Source organism: Colobus angolensis, unplaced genomic scaffold, assembly GCF_000951035.1.
Source record: "Colobus angolensis palliatus isolate OR3802 unplaced genomic scaffold, Cang.pa_1.0 Scaffold6, whole genome shotgun sequence".
Lineage (NCBI taxonomy): Eukaryota > Metazoa > Chordata > Mammalia > Primates > Cercopithecidae > Colobus > Colobus angolensis.
The window spans coordinates 16,273,860-16,296,577 of NW_012119598.1; the positions used below are offsets into that span (position 1 = coordinate 16,273,860).

Here is a 22,718-nt window from a genome sequence, read left to right on the forward strand (position 1 = left end):
CTATTGTACATATCCTTTTCAAAAAGGATAATCACTGTGCCGAATCTGAGGCCATGAGGCATTTAAAATAGATGTTGATATTTCTTCCTTTTTAATTTTTTTCAGTAATAGTTCTCCCTCTTTTCTCTCCGATGTAATGGAGGAACACAGCTCTTCATTGCAGGCTTATCTTCTCCGTTGCCCTCCTGAAATCATGTTAGTTTCTTGAACCCAAATTAATTCATTGGCATGTTATTCATTATAACAGAAAATATTAAAGGCTGCTAAAATCTGAGCCATGATGCTTAGCTGAGATTCGTGAAAGACTATAAATTTTAATAAGGAAGGCTCTCTTGTTAAGAAACTATGTAGCCCCCCGCCTCCCCACCCCGTTCCCAATATTAATGTTACGTTGTCCTCTGTCTGTAAGCTGTTTCCTGATAATGTGCATTGTCATTGGAGAGGAAGACTATTTTTTCTCCAGCTCAGATGTAGATTACTAAAAAGTCCCCAGAGGACCACATGACCAAACGATCCAGGAATCCAAATAGTGAAAGGAAGGCTGAAAGCGTGGCCTGGGAGGTCTAAGTCAGGGATACAAATGAAGCTCCGCATCTTGGGGTTTCCTTGCAGATCCTTTTCCTGCACTTCAGTCCTTTCCACCTTGCTCTCCTTTAACCTCCTGGACACATGAAGTTGTCTGAGTGTCTATTAAGTAGTTCACGTGGCTGTAGGGAGCAGACAGTGGTGGTGTGCTTCCAGCTGGCAGAACAGTTCAAAGGCAGGGCACAACCTCTGCCTTTTCCCCCTCAGACGTGACTATAAGTCTAAATTCACTGTAAATAGTCAGTGTGTGCAGTGGAATAAGTTTTGTAAGTAAATCCACATAGCATAGCGCTGCGAGGTTACTTATTAGAGCTGCAAAAGGCTATTGAGACATCAGTACATCTTTTGCTTTTATTGCTGAACAATATTCTGTTGTATGGATATGTCTGATTTTATTCATTCATCAGTTGATGGACACCTGGCTGAGTGGTTTCCATGTTATGTCGTGATGAATAATGGTGCTGTGAACATTTGTGAGCAAGTTTTGGTGTGGACTGGTTTTCACTTTTGGGTGTATGCCAGGGAATTGAATTTCTGGGTCACATGGTAACCTTTTGAGTAATAGCTTTTTGAGTATTTTTCAGAGCCACTGTATCATTTTACACTCGCACTGCTGTTTGAGGTTCCAGTTTCTCTGCATCCTTTCCAATACTTATTGCCTGTCTTTTTAGAAAAATATTGTAGTAGGTGTGAAGTGGTATCTCATTGCTGCTGTTTTGATTTGTATTTACCCACTAATGATGTTCAGCATGTTTTCCTGTGTTTATTGTTCACTTATATACATTACAGTAGAAATCTTAAGCTTAATTCATATCATTGTACCTATTATGAGAAAGCTTTGATCCATTTGTATCTTATTTAAATTTCCACTTAAATGGTGGTTTTAAAAAGAGCAGTCTGGGGACAAAAATACTTATTTAGGAAAAAATAAATGTCATTATCGAGGAAGGTCTCTTTCTGAACAACAACAACAAAATAGTATTCCAAAATCTAATGCCCATTGATTGTGGTAAATTAAGTGTTTTAGTAATAAGCTGCAGGCTCAGAAGTTAGGAGCCTATCACAGTAGAATGATCCTATTCCTGATGGGAATTGCATGTTTCCCTTTATTGAGAACTCAGAACAATTGTAAACCCCTTCAGCCAGTTCTCTACTCCTCCTACCTCTTCAGGATTTCAATGCAAAGAAAGAAAAATTCTTTTCAGTCAAAACAATTACTTTTTTGTTTCTAGGGAAACATAACAGAGATGGTAGTTTTGCATAGTTGGAGCCACCAATTGTTTTTGACCCACTCAGGTGTTCGTACTTCGTTTGTAGGAAATTCAAGAACCTGATTTTTTATCTACAGTAAAATAAAAACAAACGCAGAAAACATGTCTGCCATTCACGTTCCTAAAGCATACAGTTCAAGATAACATTTTCCTCTGTGCCAGCACATCCCTGTATAGCCTTTTCAGAGTTCGGCATGGGGTATATTTTAATGGCAGCAAGGTCTGTCTTGTTAACAGGTGTATCTAAGTACAAGGGATTTTGCAGATGGAATTGATCAAGGATCATTAGAAGAGAAGAGAAGAGCCAGGTGAACCCAATGTAATCACAAAGATCATTATAAAACAGAGGTAGGTGGATCACTGTCAGAGCAAAAACTGAGACGAGAAAACAGGACCGAAGGTGGGAGTGGTGCAGTTTGAGGATGGATGAGGGGGCCACAAGCCAAGGCATATTGGCAGCCGTGAGAAGCTGAAAAGGGCACGGTATTGGATTTTCTCGGAGCTTGCAGAAAAATCCAGCCTTGGTAACGCCACCAGCACAGTGAAACTGATTTTGGACTTCTTAGTTCCAGAACTGTAAGAAAATTTGTGTTTTAAGACACAAATGTGATAATTTGTTAACAGCAACAGGAAATTAGTACATACTTTAATGCTTTCTTTGTCCTTTATTAACACAGGAGTTAGACATTTGATGTTACTCCTTCAGCAAGTAACACTGTCAGGCACACTTCTAAAAACTTTTAGTGTATTATATACACAGCAGGCATTTAAGCACAGATAAGGAAATGAGCATGTACTTAACATTCCCCAAGGTCACAGAGCCAGTAAGCAGCGAGCTGGGATTTGAACCCAGACCCCCGGACTCTAAAAGTGTTCAATATATCGAATGCTACTTTGATGGTTTTGGCCACGTGATTGGTGAAATTCAGCTGGTAATATAGTTAGGAAACCGTAGAGTACATACCCCTACAAGTAAGAATTGTGTGGTTGATAAATGCTATAAAGAATGTTAAAGGGGTTACTTAGACTGGGATATAGGCTGGTCAGAGAAGGCTTTGAGAAGGTGATATTTGAGAACTGAATATTTTAAGAGAAGAGCCAGGGAGGTGAATTTCAGGTGGGGAACAAGCACAAAAACGTTGGTTAGGCTATGGATTGCTGACCATGATAAGAGTTCAAGAAGGAAATAGTTGAAAATCCAGAGGAATGTTCATTGAGAGCTTTATGTGAACCCTCCCTCCCATTGTGTGGATTTGGTCACTGACTGGGTGTCATGCAAAGGGTCAGGAGGGGAGCAAACCTTACACATTCCCATTCTGCCTTTTGTGAGTAGAAAGCTTACAGGTCTCAAAAGTAGTGAGTATAAGTTATAATGCAATTGTCTGCCTGTACTCTGTATTGATAAGCTACTTTTTAATTGATACTTTGTTAGAAATTGTCAATGAACTTGATAACATCAAAAAATGCAAGCTAATATTTTGGATTACTACAGCCGCAATGTGTGTAGAAATTGTAAAATTTTTACTCAAAGTGATTGTGATTTTGTTTTGCATATTAGTTGATTTTATATCTAATGTTAATACATTCTAGAACTTTCATATGGGAATAAAATACTGATTTCATTATTCACACACGATATCTCAAAAGTAATTCTAAGTAAAATTTGAATTGAGGTTAGCTGATTTATTTTTGCTTATGTAAAAATCACATAAGATTCACTGTTTTAACCATCGTAAAGAATACAGTTCATAGACTTTTAGTACTTAGTGGATTTCTTTCTTTCCTTTTTTTTTTTTTTTTTTTTTTTGAGACAGTGTCTCACTATGTCACCCAGGCTGAAGTGCAGTGGTGTGATCCTGGCTTACTGCAACCTCTGCCTCCTGGGTTCAAATGATTCTCATGCCTTGGCCTCCAGAGGAGGTGGGACCACAGGTGCGTGCCACCACGCCTGGCTAATTTCTGTATTTTTAGTAGAGATGGGGTTTTGCCGTGTTGGCCAGGCTGGTCTCGAACTCCTGACTTCATGTGATCTGCCCACCTTGGCCTCTTCAAGTGCTGGGATTACAGGCGTGAGCCAACATGCCCGGCCACTTAGTACATTTCTGGAACTTTTTCATCACTCTCAAAAAGAAACCCCATACCCATTAGCAGTAGTCCCGCCTCCTCTCCCAGCAACCTCTGGCAGCCAGCAGTGGATTTTCTGTCTTTGTGGTTTGGCCTGTTCTGGAGACTTCATAGCAATGGAATCCTGCAATATGTGGCCTCTGTGCCTCCCTCTTTCTCTAGGTATGTTTTCAAGGTTCATCCATGTTGCCCCATGAAATCTCTTTGGTGGCTGAATATCCTGTTGTACGTATATACCATATTTCGTTCATTTTTTCATCATTTGATGGACAGTTGGATTGTTTATTCTTTTTGGCTATTATGTATAATGCTGCTGTGAACATTTGTGTTCGTGTTTTACATGACAGCCTAGGAGGAGAATTGAATAATTCTATGTTTAACTTTTTGAGGAACCCACACTTGGCCTAAGTAGCTTTCCCACAATCGCTGTATGAGGTTTCCCGTTTCTTCATCTTCACCAGCGTCTGCTGTTTTTCTTTGTGTTTTTATTACAGTCATTCTAGTGGATTTGTCTTAAGTTCACGTCTATGGAATCTTTAACAAGTACATATATTTTAACTTCCTATTTGTCACATGGTACGTTGTGTTTCATATGTAAGGGAAAGCATATTTTCTAGGCAAATTCATAAATACAAGTTTGAAGTGGGAAGAAATGTATTATAGTTTTATTCATGTGCACATTTTCCTAATGTAAATACAGGAACAAGACAAGTGACCGAGTTATTTTCATTATCTCATATTTGGGATTCTTGTTATTTGTGTTACAAACTTTGTTTCTGGGTCAGGCGCAGTGGCTTGTGCCTGTAATCACAGCATTTTTGGAGGCTGAGGTGGGTGGATCACCTGAGGTCAGGAGTTCAAGACCAGCCTGGCCAACATGGAGAAACCCCGTCTCTATTAAAAATACAAAATTTCCTGGTCTTGGTGGTGCGTGCCTGTAGTCCCAGCTACTTAGGCTGAGTCAGGAGTATCACTTGAGCCCGGGAGGCGGAGGTTGCAGTGAGCCAAAAGTGCACCACTGCACTCCAGCCTGGGCAGCAGATTGAGACACTGTCTCAAAAACAAAGAAACAAAAAACAAAAAAAAGCTTTGTTTGTTTCACCCTTATTTGGCTGTGTGTTCTAAGTACCTTTTGCTCAGTGCAGAGTGAAAGACCCCTCTCTAGGGAACGAAGCCTTACTGTGTTCCAAGACTAGGGGCTGCTGCATCCAGACGTCCTTCATGGCCTAGGAAAGCCGTGCATTTTTTCATTGAGTATGTCAAGTCTTAATGAAGTAAGCTAAATCAGTGCAACCATAAGCATACATCACATGGGATTTTGCAGTAATGAAGTTCACAGTTTTTACAACACTGCAACTTTGGATCAAATAAAATACAGTACAATTTAGATGGACTTGGTTTCTGAGGCAAATTTTCATGCTCTGAATTCATTCTTAGTCTTTAATCACAGGTTCATTATGGATGTGATTTAAACATTACATGTCAGTGAACATAAATTATAACTTCAAACTGATATTCAAAATAGGTCTAGTGTGGTTCTAGATGGACAGCTGTCTTACATATTCATTTAACAGGTATTTGGAGACTGAACCTCTTTGTAAAGGGAAAAGTCTCTCTAAGCAAATGTTATTTATCGATTTTTTTTTGTTTGTTTAATTCCCACAAATTGAAAGACCCTTGGTGGAGAAGCTCTGTATCAAATTTAGGGGAGATAATCACAATCCAGAAAAACAAGAAATCTTTTCTCAAATCTTTAAACTGTAGATTGTGGAATTTTAAAAAAGTCCTCTTCTGTTTCTCCTGCAGAAAGTGAGTTGTTACTGGATGCTATGTTGCGTGTTTTAGGAAGACACTGGCATGCTGTATATCCTTGCAGCAGCCCTCTGCAGACCCACGGACACCCCCTTCTCTTGTTTAAGCATCTTCCAGATGTGTTTCTTTGTATCGCACTGGGAAGCAATTCCACTGTCTTCCGAGTTTACTGTTGGCCATGTAATTTTGTTTATGATGTTTTTGTGCTGGTGGTTTTTCTTGTGCTCTGCTTTCTGACTCAGGAAGCCCATCTTCTTTTTCTATTTATGGTAATTACTAGAGAGCATTTTATTTTGGCCTGTGGGGCGTGTCCACTGTGTTTCTTTGTGTGGGCATGTATGTTAAAATTGGAAAGTATTCTCTTCGAGGTCAGGGCTTTTGTAAGATGTTCTAAAAAGTTTGTCAAACCCCAACTAGCTCTTAAAACATTTTTGTTTGTGTAATATAACCTGTTTACTATTCTTATAAGCGTTTCTATCATCAACTTTAATGTTAGTAGGAAGAGAAACTGTTTCTCATCTTCATAGATTGACTTTAATTAGTGATTAGTTTCTGGTGATGAGATATATTGAATCAAAGATGGTCTGGTTTTTCCAATCTCTCCTTTCTGCTGTTATTAAATAAATGAAGAATCACAACACTGTTTCCTGATACTGGTACGAACACAGTGTTTTTGTGTTGTTGGTGGATAAGGACTGAGTTACCTCTGACTCAGGGATTCAGGGTTAATGAGATTTTCCTCATTGAGTTGGAGCAACAGAAGCTTTGAATGGATGATAGCTGATTGATTCTGTGTCTTAAAGCCAGTAGCTGCTCATTTTATGTTTCAATGAATGAAAACTTGTGTCCACTGTAACCTTTTTACTTTTTCTGAGAATAGTGAATTCTCATTTTCAGAGAATTACTGTCAAGAAAAATGTGTATCAAGCCATTCCTTCTGTGTGCTCTGTTTAAACAGCTGGTTTCCTTAGTTACAAAGGTTTCCCTTCTTTCTCTCTCGAGTTAGTTACTAAGCTTTTAACACGTACCAGTCTTGATGTTAAGCAGTTGTCGGAATATACATTATTTCAATGCCATGAGGCTGATTTGGGAGGTTGCCGGACTGAATTCTAGAGCAGCCATTCTGAGTTTCTGAGATCTCTGGCACAGGCCATACCCCAACCAGTTAAGTCAATGTGAGGGTGAGGAAATCATTAGGTGGTTTCCAGGGCGGCCATGCCTGACCACTAGTATTCTAGGAGTGTGCTCCCAGTGAGTGCTGCACAAGCTTGAACACAAACCACCAGCAATGGCGATAAGAAGACTTGTTAGAAACGTAGGAATGTGGCCTTCCAGGAAATGCAGTGAAGAATGTTTTAGGGAGAATCTTTGCTTCAGGAGCTTAGGGTTTGTGGAAGAAGAAATTCAAACCACAGTGTGTAGGTACAGCAGCAGGGCGTGACTCACAGGTTGGTAAAATAAAAACTTTTCTGAGTGGGAATGGTTTTCTGCAGTTTCCCTACAAGTCATAGAGTTTACTCCTTTGGATGTTGCGCGACTGTATAGTGTCCCGGCAGCTTTTTTGACTGTACCTCCCGCCCCTGATGTGACATCCGGAGGTTGCTCTTCTGGGTTCTTCCTGGACTCATTGACTGGAGAGAGAGAAAGTTCATTTCACTGCCACACACATTCTTCTGATTTGCAGCCACCTGAAACCTGAACAGTCTTGGTGTTGCTCAGGAGAGTGTCATGACTATATTTTTAGCTACCCGCGTGGGCAGGCCCTAGGCCAGTGTCACTTCACTCACTTGGCCTCTGCATTTTTCTTATTTGCATTGAAAGCCTAAATATAAATAAGGCTATCTGTGGTAGGGGTGGGGGTGTGTGTTAGAGAGAGGCAGATGGGGTTGAATATAACCTCGGTGGGTATTAGAATTTCCTCACCAGCAGTGATGGATGGATTTCCTTTTTTCTTTTTCTTTTTTTTTTTCTTTGAGATGGAGTCTCACTCTGTCTACCAGGCTGGATTGCAGTGGTGGGATCTCTGCCTCCCGGGTTCGAGCAGTTCTCCTGTCTCAGCGTCCCGAGGAGCTGGGACTACAGGCACCTGCCACCATGCCTTGCTAATTTTTGTATTTTTAGTGGAGACAGCATTTCACCTTCCAGGCCAGGTTGGTCTTGAACTCTTGACCTCAGGTGATCTACTTGCCTCGGCCTCCCAAAGTGTTGGGATTACAGGCGTGATGAATTTCTAAGTCCTCCCCTGTTACATTAGCAAAACCTCATCTCATGAGTTAGGGCTTGTGATGTCAAATGTAGATTTTCAGAGAATGGCTCTTGAGTAATTTCTCTTTCTATCCGAGACTCTTCCGTGTTAGTCATTCTTTATATTTTATACATTTCTATTTTATTCCTTTATAGTATTTATTTTTTTTATTTTATTTCATTTTTGAGACTAAGTCTCACTGTGTAGCCCAGGCTGAAGTTCAGTGGCACGATCTCTGTTCACAGCAACCTCTGCCTCCTGGGTCCCGGTGCAAGCAGTTCTCCTGCCTCAGCCTTTCAGTAGCTGGGATTACAGGCACATGACACCATGCCCAGCTAATTTCTGTATTTTTTTTATAGAGATGGGATTTCACCATGTTGATCTGGCTGGCCTTCAACTCCTGACCTTGTCATCTGCCCACCTCGGCCTCCCAAAGTACAGGGATTATAGGAGTGAGCCACTGTGCCCGGCCTATTTATTGTATTTTTGTGAGACAGGGTCACACTCAGTCGCCCAAGCTGGAGTGCAGTGGCTCGATCACAGCTCACTGTAACCTCAGAACTCCTGTGCTCAAGCAATCTTCTCACCTCAGCCTCTGGAGTGGCTTGGACCACAGGAATGTGCCGTCATGCCTAATGTTAAATTTTTAGCTAATTTAAAATTTTTGTTGTAGAGATGAGAGTCTCTTGCTTTACTGGCCAGAGTTGTCTTGGACTCCTGGGCTCAAGCAGTCTTCTTACCTTAGCCTCCCAATGTGTGAGAATTACAGACATGAGCCACTGCGCCCAACCTAGTCTTTATATATTTTAAAGCGGCGTTTTCCCAAAGGTTCTGAAAACCTTGTTAGCCAAAAAAAGGCACAGCAATGTCCGCCAACCTTGACTTGGATTCACTCTTGACTTTTCAATCAATACGTAAAGGTTTTTTTTTTTTTGTTTTGTTTTTTGTTGTTTTGCTCTTCAGTAAATTAGGGCACCTAAATTTAGATTGTGAGTTTCAATTAAAACCACCCAACTATATTCATGTCTCTGGACTGAACTGATATTTTTTCTAGGATCTGTAACAGGTAACAACACATTGAAAAATTCAGTGGAGGTGACTCCATTTACTGAGATGAAAACCTTTGGATGTATTGTTGTTTCACGCACTCCACATTCCAGTCTATCAGCCTTCTCTTGGCCCAGTCTTGTTCCAGAATATAACCAGTTGTCAGTCTTTTGCACCAACCTGGTCCTCATCTCTTGTACAGGTAACTGCCTCAGCCTCCCTTGTTTTTCCACACCACCGTCCCCCATGATTTACCCTCAACACTGCAGTCAGTGCTCAAAGTCTGCTACTTCTTTGCTCTCAAGTCTCCAGTGGTTTCCCATGTAGAGCAGATTTGTTATTTTCCCCACTTCCTCCTCTATCCTTTCACACACACCACCCGAAGTGTAAATGGTAAATTTCTACATACATCCACTTTGCTTATAACACATCTTGTATGACTGAAAATTGTAAAGATAGGAAGAATTGTAACTTTGCTTCTTGATAGCCATATTTGCATTCCCTAGCAGCTTTAACTTAAAATGAGGTTGTATGTATGCCATGCCACTTTTTTTTTGGGGGAGGGGGTGATCAGTCCTCATGGCTTCGGGTAAGCATGAATTTCTTCATGAAACCCCCAAACTGCCACATTATTCCAGTGTTACAGAGCTAAACATAACTGCAGGAAACCTCATTCTGCATAAATGAAGAAATGTTGGAACTGGCTGGGATGCCCGGACCAAAGAAAAGGTTCAGTTTTGTTTAGGTAGGTGAAACAATGGTGATTGTTGCAAAGTATTGTTAGAGATAGTTAAATCTTGTCTTTGGAGGGGGAGCAATCTTTTTTATTTTGAGATGGAGTCTGGATCTGTCTCCCAGGCTGGAGTGCAGTGGCGCGATCTCAACTCACTGCAAACTCTGCCTTCTGAGTTCAAGTGATTCTCCTGTCTCAGCCTCTGGAGTAGCTGCAACTACACATGTACCAGCACGCCCTGCTAGTTTTTGTATTTTTAGTGTGTTTCGCCATGTTGGCCAGGCTGATCTTGAACTCTTGACCTCAGGTGATCTGTGCGCGCTGCCCGTGTCCCCTGCGCCCCTAGCCTCCCAAAGTGCTGGGATTACAGGCGTGAGCTGCCGTGCCAGGCCTGGAAGAGGAGTAATTTAACTTGTCGAAAATATATCAGTTTAAATGTTATTGAGGTCTTGTCCCTGGGTTACATAGGATCATGGATTCTTTACAATACAGAATGAACAGCCAGCCTTAGGTCATTAAGTGAAACAGACATAGCTGGTAAATCAAGACTTGTTTATTTCTAGGTGCCAACACATTGGTTTGAAAAAGAATTGAGAATGGACTTTTATTCTTGTCTCTTGAGAAAGGCAGCTCTGTTTACTGTAGCATTACTATTGAAGTCATGATTAGTATGCAGTTAGTAAACACTGGCATTTGTTTGGACATGGGGTCTGAAGATGAGAGCTTTTGCCCCTATGAGATGCTCATACCTTATCAATTAGGGATGTTGGTAGTTGTGTGGAAATTAAAGCCTGTAAGGGAAGTTAGACTGATGATAGGTCTTTATGGGCTCTGCAAGGAAATTCAGAGGTTTCTTCTGCAGATTCTGGGGAGGCATGGAAAGGCTTCAGTAGGGGAAGTAGTGACATGGATGGAGTCATTGCAGCGTAGCTGTGTTTGTAGAGAAAGAACGTGGGATAGGTGGTTGGAATTGGGGTTAGTTGGTGGTAGAGACATTTTAGATTTCTTCTCTTCGGAAAGAAATGAGATTTCTGTTTTAAATATGTATCCAGGGAGTTGAGAGACAGGCAAATGTCAACAATGAGAAAGAAAGTGCCAAGTCCAGTTTAGGTTTCTAGACCGAAGCAGCCAGGAGGGTGGTGTGGAGAGGGTTGTGGTGGGGAGGGAGGAGATTGTCAAGAAGATGATTTAGTAGTCATCGGTATTTAGGTTATGATTGGAGATAAGGGGAGGTCAGAAGAATCAAACTTGAAGGTGGTGGGGGTGATGAAACAGCAGAAAAGGTATTTTAGTGTGGCAGGAAAACCAGGGGAGAGTCCGGTTGCCAATAAAAAGTTTGTGTTAAATTTGGCAATTACAGTGTTTCTCATGGCAGTGAGAACAGTTTTCCTGGAAGACTAGGATGAAAGTTGAATACACTGTATGTCTGGTGTTCGAACACCAGCACTTCTCACATGTAATCCCTGAACCAGCAGCATTAGCTGCACCTGAGAGAATCTCAGTGAAAGGAGGCTGTGCACAGTGTGTGTTCACAAGCCCTGTGTTTCTGATGTCTGCTCAAGTTTGCCACCATTGCCTTAGATAATTTTTGTTTTGCACATGAGCCACTGTAAGATTCACAGAATTTCAGAATTGCAATCCAGGCTTCTTTGTACCTCTCGCGTACTGTTGTCTTTCCACCTGCTACCTGTTTCCCTGTGTTGTGTCTTGGAATGGCTTTCAAGCGCCTGCTGTGTGTTGGACTCATTGCTATGTCGCAGGAACATAAAAGGCTAGTAAGACACAGACTAGTCAGGATGTGATCTGTACTACTTCACACCTCTGAACCTCAGTTTCAGAATTTAAAAATGTTTGTGTAATAAGTTTGCTAGTTGTAAAATGTGGAAGAGAATATGTACAGGAAATGTGTGTGGCCTGTCGCTTGGTGGACACACGTTATTAGTGGGAAATGCTGTTTGGAGGGGAAATAGGCATCAGAATGGTTTCTGGAGACCCATACCTATAATGAAAGGGTGCCAAACCCAGGGTGGTTATTAATTATTGGAAGGGCTGGAGGACACTGGAAGGGGTTAAGACGTGAGACAACTTCACCTGTTTCTGGAAAAAATAAGGCAGTATGTCAGTTTTTGTTAAGTCCAAGGACACAGTTTATTTGTAGACTTTCTGTTAGTGTGGAAATTTGCATAAGATAGACAAAAATAAATGGGTGTTTTGTAATATAACATGACCAGAGATAACCAGTCTTGTGACAATATACGTATACTTCTGCTTATTTCCTTGCTGGGGTTAGGGTGGGGTAGTCAGTCAGGCACTGATCTCATAAAATGATCCCCCAGCAGTGCCCTGGGTCCTGGTGGAAGGAACAGCAGCACTGACTCCTAGCCATCGCCCACAGGTCCATAATTCTAACCAGCTCTGTGAGTAAGGGGCAACCGTGAATCAGATCAAGCTGGTTTGGGCCACCCTGTGGATACTTGGAGACTGGCTGGTGGAAAGGACTGGCTTTTGTCTGGCCTTAATCCTGGAGGCTTTATTTTGTAGTGGTTTCCTTAGAAAAGGATTTGAAGGCATAGGAAAACAGTGTGTCTTCAAGGCTTTGCAGACAGACTTTACTTCATTTTCAGAATGTCATATAGGTTTCCTGCAGAACCTGTAGAGGCCAGATGTGGCCCGCAGGATTGGAACCACTTCCAGCCAGGAGAGTTGTATGAGTGGATGTCTACACTCTGAATAGTTCTTGCCTGCTTTAGACTCGAATTTTCTTGTGAAAGGTTACTTGTCTCCCACGGTTTTCTTGCTAAATGGAGTAACGCATAAGGCACATACTTTGAAGACTCAGGGATGTAGTAAAATGCACTGTCGCATAACACACAATGTCAACTGAAACCCCTATCCAGTTAACACAGATATGTCAGTGCTGTCCAAAAGAACTTCTCGTGATGATGGAAGTCTTCTGTAGCTGTGCTGTCCATTGACAGGTGGGGGGATTGTGACCATTGAGTAACTGAAGTGTGACCAGCATGACTCAAGGAGCTTAATTTTAAATTTTAATTGAGTTAATTATAAGTACTTACATGTGACTAGTGGCTACTATATTAGACAGTGCAGATTAGAATGTGGCATTTGGGGATTTTTTGGGCGTATATTATAATGAACATAAAAAGGCATTAGTGATTAAAAGATCTGAATTTTAGAATTTCTTTTTAAATACATTAATGTAAATTCCCAAGGAAATTCTAGTAACATAAATTCCCAAAATGAAGTTACATAGTTGCACACTGGCATTGGTGATGTTGAACTATTTATTTGATTTGATTTTTGAAGACACTGGCCAATCATTTATTTATAATTTGATTTCCCCGCCGCCACTCCTCCAATGAAGGTAAATTGACAATCCAGGTTTCTGTTAGATGCTGGAAGATAATCCTGCTGTAGATGTTGGGTCTTTTTTGATTACGTTGAAAAAGCGAACTGTCAGATCCAGCACTGCAGGAGGGTTTAATGCCGAGTTGCTTGGTTCTGGCTGCTCTGTTCCCTGACTGCACCCTTTAACCATGAACGTGTGGACGTCTTGCTGCCATGCTGCTGCCTTGACGACGGCGGATGTCTGACATGCTCAGACGCAAAAGAGCTGACTTGGCAGCTGCCCAGCAGATTTTTATAAAGGCTCAGTTGGTGGCCGGAGATTCAGCCTGTCAGAGTTGTGTTATGCAATAAATCGTTTTCAGCAGAAGTTCTTAATCCAATTTCAGCTGTAGCTTTTTTTTTTTTTTAAATAGGCGGTAATCAAAGATAAGTACACATTATTTAATGGGAGTTTGAAAGAAGTAAAACTCTCCTTGCATAAGCATTTTTAGGCCGTTTACTTTAACCCGGGAAGCATGTCTGTCTGAAGAAATTTGCTGCTTGAAGTGCTTTTAATTTAAACCCTAGGCAAGGGAACATCATTCCCAAGTTCAGTAAATAAGTTTATTCTCTTAGGGTGTTTCCTGGCCCCTTATTTCCATTTGTGAATGTTACCCAGGCTTCGCTTCATTTGAATATTGACAGACTGCTTTTTTCTGGAATTAATTGGAAATTATTAGGACTACTGTTACTTTGTTAAAAGGGAAGAAAAGGTTATTTTAGACAAAGTTGAGTTTGTACCTTTCTCACTTTCCTTCATCACCCCCACTCCCATTTTTATTTATACTTAATCTGTGGCAAGAATCAACGTTCCCTCCCAATTTTTTATGGTGCTTTCATTTTTCTCTCAAACTGTTGCTGGAACAGGTTTGGCATATCAGGCGGCTACAAGCTGTTTCAGGTAGGGTGATTTAACAGCAGGTATATGAGAAACACGTTCTGAAAATAAAAGGCATTCATGTACAGGATTCCAGTCATTTATCCCTGAGAGGAGGAAATAGCTATCAATCCTTTCCTTGTCCATGGGCCTAGTTTTTTAGAATGTTTTTTTCATTTGCTATTCAGCTCTGTACAGCTGTTACTCAGATCCACCATCCTTAATCCCATGATACGACATTCCATGTTGGTCCTTTGGGCATTGAAGTCAGGAATAGCACTTCTTTTTCTTTTTGAAAGTAGCCACCTCCCTCCACCTGTATTGCTCTAGCAAGGTGGCCGGGAATAGGATATACGCGGGGGGTTGGGGTTGGCAGCTCATCCAATTGCCTTGTCTTAGCATTTCTGTAAATTTTAATAAAGAGGCTGTGTGTTAGGAGATCTTCCTACCTGTGATCCCGAGTGCTCCTTTCCTCGCATCTCCCATGCCCCCGTCAATTCGAAGGCGATTTTTGCATTTCAGCGTTGGTTTTAGGTACTACAGGTTGTGAAGCGCCTTTGATGTCCTGTGTCCCTGCCGGGTGGAAGCAGGATTGGGTTTTGCAGCACCTTCCGTAACTGCGCCTAGGTTGCCACCTTCTGCCTCTTTATCACCAGGTTGTTATTTAAAACACTGGTGGCGGATTTGAATTCCAACTTTAGAACAAATATGTGTCACACTTCCAGTCCTGCTATGTCTATGTTATATTTATTTGTTTTATAATATTTATTGTAGTAGCTTTATTTCTGTTTGGTGATATGGTTAAAAAAAAGTCTTTGTGTCATTGTAGGCTTTTTTTGTTTGTTTGTTTTTAATTGATTCAGATCTCCTGGAAGGGGCCTGGTAGAGTTGGTTGACCCATGACCCAGTTTCCACGGGCTGTTTCCCTGTCATTATTACCAGTGCCCTTGATTTGGATAATAAATGACTTGACCACTCTACCTGTGATGCATAAGTGTCTTAGGTAGTTTGCCTGCAAGTGATAGGAAATTAACTATCTTCCATTTTTAAATAGATGTAATTGTCAGAAAATTGATTTTTATTTGATCAGAAATGTGTTTTCCTTTAACCCATGCTTTTTCATCTTTGTTTCCTTCTCCCAAATCAAGATGGCCTGAATTTGAAACCATAATAAAAAACCAAGGTATGAACAAATTGCATAACGACGGTTTGCCAATTCTAGGCCAGTAATAGAAAATTCCTACCCCTACTCCCACTTCTATCCCCACTACTAATAGTATTTTTTTCATACGTTATTTACATTAAGCCTCTAAAAACCAATAATTTTAATTTTGCTTTTACCTAAGAGTCATTGTCAGTTACATATTTAACATTTCTGGCTACTAATACGTTTCTGAGTTTTGAAATTTTACTTCCTGATCTGGCATCTGCCATGGACTGACTACCAATGCCACATTTGCGTCAAGACACTGGAATTCATCTCTAAGAAATAACTAAAAGTTTCATGATTACTCCCTTTCTCCCATGCCTTTGAATCTAAAGGGAGAAAGTGGCAGTGTGGACCTTATACTAAAGGAAGGCTGAGCAGAGAAATCATGATTATTGAATGCAGGTGGTGCTGAGCTCAATGCCCAGCAGTGAGCCCCCAGGAGAGGTTTGCTGTTAGTACATTAATGATGGAGTTTTCAAGTCTTTCCAGGTGACTCCAAGTATTAGGCTCTGGGTGGCACCCGTTCTGCGAGCTTTACTGACCTGGATGTCCCTGTTTTATTGCCCTAATGTACTTGAGTCCTCTTGAGATTTTCAGCGCCCATATGTTTGAAGAATTGGCTATCACTGGAGAACAGCAGCCTATAAAGGCTTTTTCTTGGTGGGTGAGCCAACCAACCTTGACACATTACAAGAACTCTTGGTGTAGCTAGATACTATATCAAAACAATCTAGTTTTTTTTTTTTTTTTGAGACGGAGTCTTGTTCTGTCGCCCAGGCTGAAGTGCAGTGGCCGGATCTCAGCTCACTGCAAGCTCCGCCTCCTGGGTTCACGCCATTCTCCTGCCTCAGCCACCTGAGTAGCTGGGACTACAGGCACCCGCCACCTCGCCCGGCTAGTTTTTTGTATTTTTAGTAGAGACGGGGTTTCACCGTGTTAGCCAGGATGGTCTCGATCTCCTGACCTCGTGATCCGCCCGTCTCGGCCTCCCAAAGTGCTGGGATTACAGGCTTGAGCCACCGCGCGCGGCCTCAATCTAGTTTTTAAAAGTGTGGATCATGTACCTTCTTGTCTAGTAAAGCAGTTCATTAACCTGGTCTGAATACAGCTTGATTATGGACACATAGCTTTCTGTCCGTGGCCTGTACAGGGTTTTAATTTTATGTTTGTTGTTTTTTGTCTTTCAAATAAGTAGAGGAGAGCATCACAGGAAAATAAAATTGTATCACTGGGAGCTGTGCTTTTGGTTGGATTGGGTCCTTCATTTGGTTCTTGTTTCACGGTGGTGCAATACTTTTACTTACTTCCTCCCCATCCCCGCAAAGAAACAGTCATCATGGAGGGTATAGTTAACTGCAAGCTTATGAGATCCTGCAGTGTAATGAGACTGTGCATGTAAATAGAATTGTCTTCTTATATGTGTTGGATGTCTTCTGGAGGATTATTCACATGTTTGAATGTATATTTAATTCTGGTTGTTGGGTTTGAAAGAGAAGTCATTCCAAGTTGAGTAACCAAAGGAGGAGGGTTTGAGGGACAGTGTCACATAAGGAATGATTAAAGGAACTAGCATTACTTAGTGCCATACCCTTTTGGGTGTTTTCCCCTGTGCTCTTTGATCACTGAAGAGGAGTCAGAAGAAGATTTCTCAGGGTATATTTTTATAGACATCTGAATTCTGACAGTAATACTGGCCACACGAGATGGACGTTTGAAGCATTCGTCTTGGAGGTTTCATCTTTTCTTTCTGATGGAATATGGGCACAGGATGGGGTCCCATTTTGCAGAGCAGAGCTTCTGAAACTTGAGTGTGTATAGGAATCACCTGGACATCAATGCAGATTCTGAGCCCCTAGATCTGGATGGGACCCAGGAGTCTAGTCTACATTTCTAACCAGGCTGCGGTTAAGGTACAGGTGGTCTGTGGGCCACAACTTGGAGTTCCAAGGCTGTGGAAGGATATGTTGAATCTCTAGCCTGGACAGTCAGCTGTGGAGAGTTGTTCCGTGGTGTTGTCTGATAAAAGGCATGTGATGCTGTCATGCGCTTACTTTCTGAGCTCTGGTATTGTATGTATCTATTATAGAACTTGGAGCAGTGAGTGATTCTGTTCTCCTTTTTGCCTTTTAGTAAAAAGATTCATAGTCTAGGTTAGAGAGAAACATATCCTTCCATATCCTTGCAACACCAAGTTCTGGCCCACAGACCACCTGTATCTTAACCACTTGGCATAATGCTTTTTACTAATTCTAGTAAAAAATATTACACCATATACAAGTTTGATTCCTGACCAATTGCTATTTTTGATAAGAAATTCTATTATTTTCAAAAGTGGCAATAATCCTGCAGTTTAAAAGGAGCCATCACTTTTCCTCTAAAGGGCGTATTCCTGTGTCCTCTATATTAAGCTGACAGTAAACCAGAGTGGATGGGGCGCTTGCTTTTGGGGGCCATTTCAGAGCGGGCCAAGAAGAGATCTAGTTTTTGTGCTGCGCTGTCAAACCCTGACTGATTCCTCCTGCTGGGGAGCCAAGAGGCCTGAAGTGGTTTAAAGAGGGCAAAGGGGATAATTTGGATTTTCAGACAGTGAGGTGCAAATGGGATATTAGTTGACCTGAATATATGATTGGGAATGAATTATTGGATTTAGAGGGTGAGGCAAGAGCATCATGAGAGATTGCTGGAAATACAGGAGAAGGAGTCTGAACAGATGTGGTAAGTAGGGTAGGAGAAGAGTAGCTGGAATAATTGGTCAACATTTAGCAAAAGGGAGCGTGACAGAGTCGTTATGTATATAAGACTGTGGACATGTGGACGTCTGGAATGGCACTTTTTCTTGCAGGGAACACTGCAGAGTGGCTGAGGGAGGAGTATTAGCAGCCACTGTGGAAGAAGGATGTCTCCACTAGGACACCAGCCTCTGCTGAGAATCAGAGGTGTGGCTGAGCCCTTTGGGATTCCTCTCTGTGGGGAGTGTTTTATGAGGATAGCAGTGTGACTTCCGGCACTGGATGTTAGACACTGAGATTAGACACTGGCAGGGCAAGTAGGCGTAAATAAATGTCAGTGGGAACAGTGAGACTGAGCTTTGTTGACTTTCTAATTGATTCCAGAAGTATTTATTCAGCTCTTACTATATCAGGCATGGTTTGGGAGCTGGGATACAGTGGTGAACAAGAGAAATCATTTCCTTGCCCCATGGTTAAATGGCTAATTAAATAAGATAGCTATTGAGAAAGAAAATGGAAAGGAAGCTCTGTATTGAGTGTATGAGTTTGCTTGACCTCTGATGATAGAGTTGTATCTGGGCTGGGTTTTTTTTTTGTTTTTTTTGGTTTTTTTTGTTTTTTGTTTTTTTGTTTTTTTGTGTTTTTTTTTTTTTTTTGAGACTTGCTGGAGTGCCCAGGCTGGAGTGTGCAGTGCCGCTATCTCAGCCCACTGCAAGCTCGGCCTCCCAGGTTCAAGCCATTCTCCTGCCTCAGCCTCCCTAGTAGCTGGAACTATAGGTGCCCGCCACCACACCCAGCTAATACTTTGTATTTTTTTTTGTTTTGTTTTAGTAGGGATGGGGTTTCACCGTGTTAGCCAGGATGGTCTCGATCTCCTGACCTCGTGATCCGCTTGCCTCAGCCTCCCAAAGTGCTGGGATTACAAGCATGAGCGACCGCGCCTGGCCATATCTGGGCTGTTTTTAAGAGCGTTCAGTACTCGTTGATCCTGAGTGAAGAATGATATAGCCAGAGCAGAGTTAGCATTAAACTGGAAGGCTGTTTCTTCTGGCCTTCCTCTCCCGCATCTTGGATAGGTTGAGTGCAGGCACACCTTTGCTGTCTGCATCTGGGATTCTGCTAGTGGGGTATAAGGTTAGGATGATTCCCCCATGACTCTACAATTGGGAAAGGCAGCTTAATTGGGACTATTTGGAATTATTACCTACTGGTCTATCTCTTGTGAACAGCACAGAGTCAACTCATTTACTAGATTTATGTCTTGCATCAGCATTGAGGGAGCAGGTGACAGCACTGTAGATTACAAAAGAATGCTAGTGTGTTGTGTGTGTTTTAAGTTTGAATTTTAATGTGTAGCATTTGAAACCCCATAATCTGTGTCATGGATTTGCTTCTCCTGTATTTAAAATACTTTCTAGGTGTAATGAAGCTGCTTGTGTCAGTAACTGAACCTTAAATGCACTTCCTTTGCTGCAGTTTTCATCTCACATGGTTTATGTTTTAATTAGACAGTAGTTGTAGGGGAATAATTCTCTCAACTGGAGGCTGAAGTCAGGGTGAAGGCACCAGCCTGCACAGGATGCAATAAATCGCCATGGGAGTTTTACATTGAAAGCTATTTTGAGGCCTTATAATTTATAAACTGTGTACATGTAGGAAATAATAGTTTATCATCTCACGTCATTGTTGTGGAGATTCGAACAATAAGAGTAAGAGCCTGATGGTGATGAAGAGAATTCTGTCTGACAGCCTTTATGAATAGACTGAGGCTGTTGAAGAGGTGGACTTCAGCCTAATAAGCATTAACTCCTCCTGCAGTTAACACTATCATTCAGTTGCAGCTAATGTATTAGGAGAGCTTTCTTGCAAACCCAAGGGAGTTGCTGTAAAGATTAATTCAGCTACATCATGCTTTTCATGTGTTGTGGTGTCAAGTCAGGCGTTTTACTAAGGTTAGTTATTTGGGTTCCTGCATTTTTCTGGTTTTTAATCATTTGATTGGGAGGGTCTCCAGTGACCTACACTCAGTAGCAGGTTAGAAATCGTGTTTCTGTTGTTAGGTTGAGGCAAGGTTTACTGGCTTCTCTTAGCCTTCATGTCCGAACCCTGACCCCTACCCTGGTCTGTGGGTGTCTTGCTGTCTTGGGGAAAACAGTGCCTTCTTCTAGAGGCACTGCCCAGCAATCGGAAATCTCAGCCTGGCAGGCATCTGTGAGTGGAGGATGTCAAGGAGAAGGTAGGGATCCTAGTTCTCTTAGGCCTTTCTTCCTCTTGCTGTAGAAGGTGGAGAATTACTCTCATTCTAGGAAATCCTCGAAGCTTAATGAAAGTGCAGCTTAAGTTATTTAGGGCTTAAGAGTCTCTATGTGGTTGGATTTCTAAAACGAAGTTTGTATTTATGCAGAGTATAGGAATGTAAGTGTTGGAGGAGACCTCAGATCATCTAGACTTCTCATTGAATCCCATGAAAGTTTTCCCTGATCCTTCAGTGTTAGGGAGGAAAAACAAATTCTTTTGTATAAACCGGTAAAACAGCACCAGACTGCCCATGAGATATTTGGCCTTCTCCTTGAACAAAGGGAACCTGAATATCCAAAATACCCAAAATCATGATTTTACCTGGGATATTAATGTTTTTATTATAATAATAATAATTATTATTATTTTTAGCAGAGTTTTGCTCTGTCTCCCAGGCTGGAGTGCAGTGGCATGATCTCAGCTTAGTGCAACCTCTGCCTCCTGGGTTCAAGCGATTCTCCTGCCTCAGCCTTCCCGAGTAGCTGGGACTACAGGTGTGTACCACCACTCCCAGCTAATTTTTGTAGTTTTTTAGTAGAGACAGGGTTTCACATGTTGACCAGGATGGTCTCAATCTCTTGACCTGTGCTCCGTCTGCCTTGGCACTCCAAAGGTGCTGGGATTACAGGTGTGAGCCACTGCGCCTGGCCGTTTTTCTTATTCTTCTAAGGCCCAAAGTATCTGTGCTCAAATGCTTTCTTTTTTCTTTCCTTTCCTTTCCTTTTCCTTTTCCTTTTCCTTTGTCTTGTCTTTTCCTTTTCCTTTTCTTTTCTTCTTCTTTTTTTTTTTTGAGACAGTCTTGCTCTCTCGCCCAGGCTGGAGTGCAGTGGCACGATCTCAGCTCACTGCCACCTTTCTGTCTAGGTTCAAGTAATTCTCTTGCCTCCGCCTCCTAAATAGCTGGGATTACAGGCACGTGCCAACACGCCTGGCTAGTTTTTGTATTTTTAGTAGAGATGGGATTTCACCATGTTAGTTAGGCTAATCTCGAACTCCTGACCTCGTGATCTGCCCATCTCGGCCCCTAAAAGTGCTGGGATTACAGGCATGAGTTACCGCACCCGGCCTGCTTTCATTTCTAAAATGAACTTTTATAAAATGCTTAAGTCTTCGATGTAGGTGCGTGAATGTAAGTCCTTCTTAGATTAACAGTGTACAGATAGCTACAGAAGAGAATCTCTCAATATCCTTAGCCATGTGAATCATCATCTATTAATATAACTGTAACGACTTAATCTTGCTGGTTCTTTAAACATGTATCTCTTCTCATTTACCTTGCTTTAGTGACTGTTGTCAACCATGTCTGTCTTTCTACCTCTTGCTCTGCCTCAAGTCCCTGTATAATTTTTTCTTCCCTCTTTAGTGCTGTCTTTCTTTATATCTTTATGACTGGAATTGCTGGAATAGTCTCTGGGCTGGCTATTCGTTTTTGGTCATCTCTGCATTCATTCTGTTAATTCTTAAGAACTTGTATTTGATCTGGAGCAACAGACATGAGGTTGCCAGTTTGAAATGAGACCTTCAAGATCTGTCATTAATGTGTACATTGCCTCCTTCTGCAGTAGTCTCTCCTTTTATTTGGGATTCTTTTACTTAAGTGGCCAATGCGGATCCAATTCCATGTCTTCTGACTGGACTGTAAATTTCTTGAATGCACGGTACCTATATCTGCTATATCCTTTGAACTCCCAAGGGAGACAGCAACATTTTTAAGAATTCCGCACATATTTGTATTGCAGTATACATTCTGGCATTGCTCACTTTATAAAACTCAAGTAAAATGATTCATTATCCTTCTAGTTGTGGGTATAACAACACCTTTTTCTGAACTTTGTCAGAAATATAAAACTGTATTACTAGTTGATGAACTATTTGGGTTTGGGGCGTATACAGAAGTGAAATGGTTGTGTGTTGCTTTCATTCTTTTTAACAGCCTGTGGATTCACTTTTGTTCAAGGCCTATTCAGAAAGGTCATTGCCCCTTTACCTTAAGGGTGTAATTCTGACCTTCAGAACTGGGTCGTGGTCCCACAGGACTTGTTTGGCAGTTCCTTTACAATAAAGTTTATTTTGACTCTGAATATTGGCTTGCTTTCTATTCAGTACTCATCTCTTTTCTTATGTTTCTCCAGGATGACAGTGATGGGATTCCGTGGTCAGAAGAACGGGTGGTACGTAAAGTCCTTTATTTGTCTCTGAAGGAGTTCAAGAATGCCCAGAAGAGGCAGCATGGGGAAGGCCTTGCTGGGAGCCTGAAAACTATGAATGGTGAGTTGACTCTTGGAATATCTCGTTGGAATGTACGATATCTCTGGGCATGGACTTGTTTCTGAGTTGGATGTGTTCTGGCAGCTTGTGCTTCCTAGTCTAGGCACCTAAGGG

At 41.6% G+C, this 22,718-nt stretch overlaps 1 protein-coding gene across 3 annotated transcripts in view; it reads left to right on the forward strand.

Moving 5' to 3' along the window:
* The window catches only part of JARID2 (jumonji, AT rich interactive domain 2), a 286,725-nt gene that overhangs the window by 109,212 nt on the left and 154,795 nt on the right, over window positions 1–22,718 (forward strand). For all 3 annotated transcript variants that reach the window (XM_011962733.1, XM_011962731.1, XM_011962732.1), the window contains exon 2: window positions 22,469–22,604. In XM_011962733.1, the coding sequence (XP_011818123.1) occupies window positions 22,598–22,604 (7 nt within the window). In that variant the 5' untranslated portion in view covers window positions 22,469–22,597. The remainder of the gene's footprint in view (window positions 1–22,468; window positions 22,605–22,718) is intronic.